The sequence below is a fragment of the Drosophila arizonae genome, chromosome 2 (genome assembly GCF_054131065.1).
Source record: "Drosophila arizonae isolate 15081-1271.41 chromosome 2, UAZ_ARI_1.0, whole genome shotgun sequence".
Taxonomy (NCBI): domain Eukaryota; kingdom Metazoa; phylum Arthropoda; class Insecta; order Diptera; family Drosophilidae; genus Drosophila; species Drosophila arizonae.
The window spans coordinates 15,879,946-15,888,672 of NC_142922.1; the positions used below are offsets into that span (position 1 = coordinate 15,879,946).

General features: G+C 37.2%; 1 protein-coding gene across 1 annotated transcript; it reads left to right on the forward strand.

The window, feature by feature from the left end:
• The first annotated feature begins 4,939 nt into the window (after positions 1-4,939).
• Positions 4,940-6,415, forward strand: LOC149270423 (tetratricopeptide repeat protein 12). Its single transcript, XM_089465419.1, has 4 exons — positions 4,940-5,548; positions 5,610-5,846; positions 5,909-6,031; positions 6,088-6,415. The coding sequence occupies exons 1-4, from the start codon at positions 5,391-5,393 to the stop codon at positions 6,302-6,304; spliced, it is 735 nt and encodes a 244-aa protein (XP_089321545.1). The 5' UTR covers positions 4,940-5,390; the 3' UTR covers positions 6,305-6,415.
• Positions 6,416-8,727: the final 2,312 nt, after the last annotated feature.

The following is an 8,727-nucleotide window of genomic DNA, read 5'->3' on the forward strand; positions in this document are numbered from 1 at the left end:
GAAGGACCAAATGTTGCAGGGTGGAGTCTTCAGATAAATACACGGATGGTGGGTTGGTTTAAAATTTATTTTATTCACTTTAAAAATAATGTGCGCGCAAAATGGCGTAACTTCAAGTCGTTATATATTCACGTAGTTGCAGTGAGAAAGGATAAAGTAGAAGTAAGTAAGTAATAGAAAATAGTACTTGGCGGAGGGCCAAGTACTGAGAGCAAGCGGTGATGCTATTAACAGAAAGCTGTTAATAGCATAATCGGGCTCTGTGGGGGAGGAGCAATCCTGTTAATGGGATCTGGCATTAACATATACATATATACAACATACATATATGATGAATGAATTTCAATTCAGGTAAATCCAAAATATCTTTTCTATAGCTACAAAATGTTAAATAAAATTGCATACATTCACTTTTCAAAAGTTAATTTGACTACTCAACGCTCGAATATAATGATTAACCACACAAATACACACACTCACACTTACACACACACAGTGGCAGAGCATTCAACAGCTTCTTTCATGAAATAAATACAAATGAGCCATATTGAAACTCTTTGTATTTGATTCGAATTTCGAATCGTTATGGCTGCAACATTCTTGCAATGATTTATTAATGATGCTTATTATTATTGCTTAATTGCTGATATTTACATGCGCCCACACTCACACACACACACACACAACAATTGATATTCACTTTGTATGAATTTCAGACTCTTGCCATAATTGAATTGAAATAAAAATATTACTTAAATCACGCACAATCAAAGCCGGAATATGTGGCTGCTGTTTTGTTTGTTGCCATTTAATTGTTATAAAAATTTAATTAATTCGATTAAGTCGCATGCACAAATAGTGATACGAATTTTATGATACGGCTCGAGTGGGCGAACTCCGCACTCATTAAAGCCCAAAACGTATAACTGAAATTCAATTTGTATTATCCCTGAACGCACTTGTGGGCTTTAAAGCTAACTGCAGCGTCTGCAGTGTGTTTAATTAGTATATTGAATGAAATGAAATGAATTCACAATCATTCGCGAAGCGAGTGAATTTCAATTAAATCACTACTTGCCTTCGATTTCTGTTTTATTTCACAGTTGGCGAGGTTAAGCAAATGATTTTGCAAGAAATAGTTTTGCTTACATGAATAACAGAGTGTATTCAATGGAAATATTTGTGAATTACATTTATAAATTGTTATTGATAGATTTCTAATTTATATAAATTTTCATCTTTCATCTTTAATATTTTCTCCCCACTGTTTATCAGCCATGCTCATTAAACAATCCATATAGCCAGGCCAGACAGAACTTATCTGTTTGCATTTATAGCTTTTGGCAGAGCTCTCATAAAATGTATAAATGATTTATTGTAATGAGCTCGCCGTTGCTTTTGTATTGTCCATCGTTGTTCGTTAAATAATATTTTTAAAATTTTTGCAATTAATTTTTAAGCGTTTTTAAAGCTTATTTTAATGCATTCATTAAGCGCAAAGCTGGCCTTAAAATCAACGCACGCTTCATACAAATCCACATAAATGACAATCGCTCCCCAGTCGAGCCGTTTGCTGCCCGAGTTGACAAAGAAGTTCGCTTCTGGTCCCGCCTCATGCCCGAGCGTTAATCAACGACGCGTCGCATCGGCCCAGACCTCTTTGACTACCTTCACACTTTATGGGCATTGTTGGCGCATTGTCTCGCTTGATTATGCCCGACAGATTTTGATGCTGGTGCTGCTCCTGCTACTGCTGCTGCCGCTTTTTTATGCGCGCGGACTCATGACGCGCAGACACATAAATTTCACATACCCAGACTCTCGGGCCAAGCAAAAGGACCTGCGACTTGAATACGCAACGATTTGCATATAAAACACTCGGAAAACAATGCAATGGCCACCCTCGATTGAGATTTCTCTCAGCCCTCAGCGACACCCATACGCGGTGTTTATTTAGCCAGCCAGACGAAACTTAACTAAGAATGGAGGAAAGCTTGGCGTCAAAAAAATATTCTTGATATGATATACAATTTATAAAATAATATCCAGGGATCGCAAATAAGAATTACGAATTTCAAAAAATTGAGGCTCAAAATAAGCCCCAAGAATAGAGAGGAAATTACACATAATTTATTTTTTACGGCAAATTAAAAAAAATGATAAGCCTTTATTTGCAATTTTTTTTAAAATTATTTTGAATTATTATAAATAATTTATATGATAAAAAAAAAAAAATATTATAGATCAATTTTTAATAAAATTGAATTCAAATATCTATTGAACTAAAGGAGCTTGATCATAATTAATACCTTTTATTTGATATATAATATATATGTAAATTTATTTCATTATTAATATCATTTCGTTTGCAATTAGTTGATTTTTAGCCTCAATTGTATTAGATTCAATCGTGAGTGACTTAAAATGACAAATCAGCTATCGATAGCGAAGGTACTAGAAGTTCCAGATAATGCTATATAGACATACGTTCACCCTTCATGTACTTCTTGTATCGTATATCCCTTGATATATATATATTTATATACCTATATCTTTTACCACATCTTCCATAATGCCTAGCATATGCAGTCTCCATTGACTCAATTATAAATTGTTCAACTCTGGGAAAATTTCGCACAGGCTATGTACGCATATTGTATCATCTTTAATTTCTCTGCTCTAATTCGGATGCTGTCTCTGCAGACATGCTCAAGTGGATATAAAGGTAAAACAAATGAGCGTCAAAGGTTCAACAACACCCACAAAGTAAATACACCGAAATGAAAGAGAAAATGTGTGCGTGCGTGTGTGTGTGTATGTGTATATACGAATGCGTGTAAGCGTTAGCCGACCCCAATAATTTAAGCACAATTTATGGCATTAAGCTAAAGATACGCAGCAGAGACCAGAGACTGGCCAACAGCCCCGCCCACTAAAAGTGGTCAATGGCCCAGACAAAATAAAAATAGCCAGGCAAATGTTTGCAGTTGTATTCTTTTTACTGTTTTGTCTGCTTCTAATCCTTGCAGGACGCACACACACACATAGAGAGAGTGAGTGAGTGAGTGAGAGAGAGAGAGAGAGAGAGAGAGAGAGCTTGAGCAGCATTCATTTGGCATAAATCAAATGTGTGCGCTATGTGTGTGTGTGTGTGTGTTTGTGTAAGCTGCCTTGGCTTTTGCTGCTGTTGCGTAGTGTTAATTAGTATTTAATCTATGAACCATAAATAAATCCCTTTTTTGGCAAGGACACTCAGCTCCATTGCCGCCATGCTTTTGTAGCGCCTTAATAAATTGCCAATTATGTGTCATAGAAGTTAAGTCAACTAATTGCTGCTTTTATTTTCTGTGTTTCTGAGTGTGGGTCTAACTCTGACTGTGTGCGTGCGTGTGTGTGTGTGTGTTTGTGAATATGCAAGTGTGCTTTGAGAGGCCAACAGCAAATAGAAGAAATCAACTCATTCAGCTCTTTATGCTGAACTCCTCTTGTAAATAAATATGTAAATAAATATTATATAAATAAAGAGTAGAACTTCTCTTAATAGATAATAGCTTAAGCACTTGCTTGCTATTATGACTGATATTAAATTAAATATTTCGCACAGACTCGACTGACTTTTATAAATACTTTAAAGAGACAAACGAGAGAATTTTGATTACAATATGGAAAGCCAAGTGTTTCTTTTATATGATTATGTTTTAGCTACAAATATGCTCAAATTTATTATTTTATTTTATTTTTTATTTAATGTTCTATTATAATTTTATTATTATTTTTATTTTTTTAAATGGTAAATATTCTTCTGCCCCAAGGCAGCTCCCACCTTCTACAAACTCAGCTTTGTAATTTGTAGCCTGGTTAATTGCTGAACAAGCTTTTGCAACTTAGCATGCATGTGGAATCAAGGATCTCTGCGTTTTCGAATTCCCATTGAGTGTAACACTTGCTACTCGAATAGCAGGCAATCAAATTTTCCACGGAGCCTGCAAATATTTATTTAAAGTGTGTTTGGGTGTGTGTGTGTTGTCAGTCGATGGCGCTTGAAGCGCCCATAAAACATTTTAATTGATTGAGCGCTAAGCTGTTGCCAAACACCCAACTAAAACCCAGAAAGTCCCAATGTCAAACAGGCCTGCGGCCCCTTGGCACATTTCAGCTACGCTTTCAATGCGCGTTCCCGTTTCGCTGGCGCCATCTGTCGGCTGCTATCTGCAGGCTGTGGGCTGTTGGCTGTTGGCTGTGGGCGCTAAAAACTAATGCGTACATTTGCATTGCAAATTGCGCATTTTAAAGCGCGACAATTACAATGTAGAGTAGCTCCCCATCTCTCACAGAACCCATTCCCCCTTCCACCATTCCCCTGCCCCCATCCACAAAGCATCTGCGCACCCAAACACTGTCTTCAAAAGCAATTAGCGATTAGCGTGTAAAACTTTTAAGCATCACTCGTTACGCACACATATCCTCACTCTCCCTCTCCCTCGCTCTGTGTGTGTGTGTGTGTGTGTGTATTCGCACATTAGCTTGTTCTGTCACAATTTCTTTTATTTGCATTTTCTACAATTTGCATCAATGTTGTTGTTGTTGTTCTTGTTATTGCTGTTGTTGTTGTTGTCGGCACCGCAATTCGCAATTTGCAATCGCTCATTGATTTCGCTCATCAGATTTTCTCGTTGATTTTAAATGCATTCGCAATTTCCTGACTTGCTGTTTTAATTGTGCGCATTAAAATCAGCGCATCGATGCATTTTTAATTCAAATTAAATATCGCTCGCTCCAATAACAATTTTATGGCAAGCGCGGCTGAGGAGACAGCAGGTGCATGCATGATTGCAAATTGAGCAGGTAGAGATAAATTTACGCGTTAAATTAAACAATTAAAAGCAAAAACAAAATGTATCAAATACTCGGAAAACTATAATTCAGTCAGCGAGCTTTGAATAAAAATCAATAGTTAAGCGCTGAGTTAAAATAGTTATTAATGGTACACAGAAGATAAAGGAAATGAAGGAAAAATGAAGGTGTATCGCTATGTTGCTAGAATGTCGAATGAGAAACATAAGAGTTTCTAAAAAGAACTAGAAAGAGTGAGTGAAAGAGAAAGAGCGCGCGAGGAAGAGAGAAAACTTATGTATGCGTAATCATAGCTATGTGGTTCTGTATATTAAAGATTTTTCCCATAACAAAACAAACATAAATAGTCAAACATCAAACAACAAGTAGCCTTTACACAAAAAAAAAATAATAATAATAAATCATAATACATAAAAAAAATGTTAATTGCCAACACAAACAAACACTCAACAAAAGAACATAATAAAACGCACACAAAATAAACTAATAAATAAAAAATAAATACAAAAAATAAATATCCACGAATAAACAATAAAATGGACAATAAAAAGAACATTACAAACACTGTTAAAGACTTTACAGATTGCACATATCTCCATCCGCAGTATGATGAAAAATTTCTTACAGAGCCGTCCAAAGTACTGGAAACAATGGACTTCCTCGAGCAGATGCTGAACGCCAACAAAATGGAGGAGTAAGCGAGAGAGAAATCTGGTCATATGTCTATATATCATATATGGTCATTTATTGAGCAGCAAGCGGGCAGATAAGAAGCCAGAGCGGCCTGATCCCAGCGAGAGTGTTGGGGATGAAGACTTTGTAATATTTAGGCGCTCGCAGAGTGGTCGAATGTCGTCAAAGAGATCCAGGTCAAAGGTCAAGTTATCCGCTAACACGAACCAGTTCACATTCATGCGGCAAATCGATAGCAGCGCACAGGAACGCAGCTCGACGCGCGGGGAACGCGAACGGGTTGCCAACAATTTTCGCAGGTGAGTCGAGATTGCTAGCATATTATATCATCCCATTTACAGTTAGCATATTATTTGAGCAGGTTGGGCAACTTCGCCTATCGCAAGGGACAATTTAACAATGCCATTGAATTTTACAACCATGGATTGGAGTACATAACGGATACGCCAGTTCTATACTTGAATCGCGCCTGTTGCTATATTAAGTATACAGTTCAGATATTGGATTGCGTATTGGCTTTTAATTGATTCCTTTTTGCAGGCTGCGCAGCTTTCAGCGCGCCATTATGGACTGCGATTATATATTGAATAACTTGGATCCGAAGCATATGCGCGCCTGGCTCTATCGAGCTCTTGCCTTCAAGCGCCTGCACGAGGAGAACAAGTTCAACGAATGCATACGCCAGGTGAGGCGACTGAATAGCAGGGAAAAGGCATTTATTGATGGATTTTTGGAAAGGATGCAGGCAGCACTCTAACTGCGCTCTGCAAATTCTATGTGTGTAAATTCCAGAACAGAACAGAACTTTTGGCATGAATTCATTACGAGCAAATAAATCAGAACTACAGTGATTAATCCTAAATCAAAACTAATCTTAAATTATTTGAATTGGTCTTGAGTTATGCTCGATCGACAAGGTGAACAGTTTGGCAAACTATCTGAACCTGTAGAATAAGTTGACAAATTCAAGCTCAGACTGAAAGTCTGTCACTTCTCTAACGCTCTTCAAGTACACTCGTATACACACACTCCTTATGTAATGTCGTAAGTTAATTTTCACACTTAAGCACTTAGTTTTAATCGATTGGCTTTTGAGCGGATGTGGAGTCTTGTCAACCCTTCTGGCGAGCATAAAAGCCATCATCGAGGGCAATCATTTAGGATTATCGTCTGCCTCTACTCTGTAGCTCTCTTTCCCTTCTCTCCTTCTTTATTTTCTGACTTTTTTCTCATTTCCGTTTCAATATGGCCGGCAAGCCCTATCGACTTCATCGCCAGCCACTCAATGGCCAACCAACACCTTCGACTTCAGGCTGAGCTCTTTGAACAACTTTCAGTTGATTAGCCGTGCACTCTTTGCTCCCTAATTAACTGCAAGTAACTCGCTCATAAAAGTCGACGAAGACAGTTTGCTGGAAAAAACGGGGCTGAGCAAATGCCAAGCAATTGATTTTTATGACTGGGCTAAAAGAAACGCAATTGAAAAATTAATTGAAAGTCTCCACGATGGCGTGTGTCGGACCTGTCTGCACTCTGCAACTGCAAAGGCAGATGGCCGGCTAGTTATTAGAGCTGGGCCTCGCTAGAGTCGCTGGCCAAGTTTTTGGGAGCACTTTCAGTCAATTTGATTTTTTAATTAAATTTATTATGGCAAATGGCATCAAATCAGATATGGCTTACTTCATTTCTGGGTCAGGTTGCCAACAGCTCCAGTTGTATATGCACTCGACTTAAGCCCATTTCTCTCCAGTCTAACACTAAGACGTGACTAATGCCGTTTACTTCATGTCCGGCTCATAGCAATATCTATCTGTCCATATATATGTATATATATATATATATTTTCTTATAAAAACATATGTTTTCTGTATGCGGCATTTTATTTAATTTAGTTTTAAGGAAACTTTATTTTTCTATTGCTGCTTTGCTGGTTGTATGCAATTTGTAAGCTTTCAGTACTTCAGTATTAAGCAATATCCAATTTTATGCATTCATTTAAGGGCCGATTTTTTGTAAAATATTGCCTATTGCCTTTGGCTTGATTAAGACTAGAATTAAACTGTACATAAAATCTAAATAATATTTGAGCTCTGTGAAAATCAATACAAAATAAAGGACAAACTGTGTTTTTAGGCGATTTAATTCTAGCTCGAAGTAAAGCTAACTCTTAAAATCCATAATCCAAAAGAAAAAATTTTAATATTTTAGCTTATTTCATTTTTGGTTCAAATTCTGTTTTAAGAACAAAATAGGTATTCTTAGCTTTGATATTAAGCGTATGGGATACAAATGATAAGCTAAAATATATATTTAGGCTTTTAAACCTATAGATTTGGTAGTTTATAAAGTTGTTGCCTGTATGTTGTGGTCATCTTTGCTGACTCCACCATTAGTTTGTATTTTCCATAAATTCTAGCTACAAAAAAAAAAAAAAAAAAAAAAAAAAAAAAAGAAAAAAAAAACATACGTTTTGCACAAATTAGAAGTACTTTTTGGGTAGATTTAATTTTATTTTGCTTACATGTTGAACGCAAGAAAACTCGACTTTAAGTGCTGGAATTAAAGTCTTGGCATGTGGTTTTGGCATTTAATCATTGTGTTCAAGTATAATTACTGCATTTAATTTCATGAATCGACATTTCGTTTTAGCTTCGAAAACACGCGCAAGCCACAAAATTAATTTCAACTTAACCACAAAGCAGCGCGCATAAAAGCGCGAGAAATTCGCAAAGTTATTTTACGATTTTAATAAATTTCCAATATGTGCGGCACACCTGATCCACCAGCAGTCCGCAAGCCAATGACTGGAGTAGCGGGCGAGTGGTGGGCGGGTCTAAGCCCAAAACGGACATAAAATAAAATGAAAATGTTATTTATTGGGCGGGGGCTGGCAAAGCGGAGCTCTACTACAATGCAGGGTCACGAAGTTAATACCTCGGGTTATATCTCTGAAAAGAGCGCAAGCAATCCACGACCATGCGCCATTTACGAGTTGTCGTGTGTTTGGCACATTGCGTATACGCAACATGTGCGTGCCGTAAACATTTTGTGTGCCATCCATGCCCGCTTACGTATTTAACATCGAAATGTGTTTAATTGCAAAAAGTGTAATTTATATGCGTATGGGTGCTCGGCAAGAAGCCGTCGCAAAGAGCACATAGCACAGCTGAAAAAGTCAGT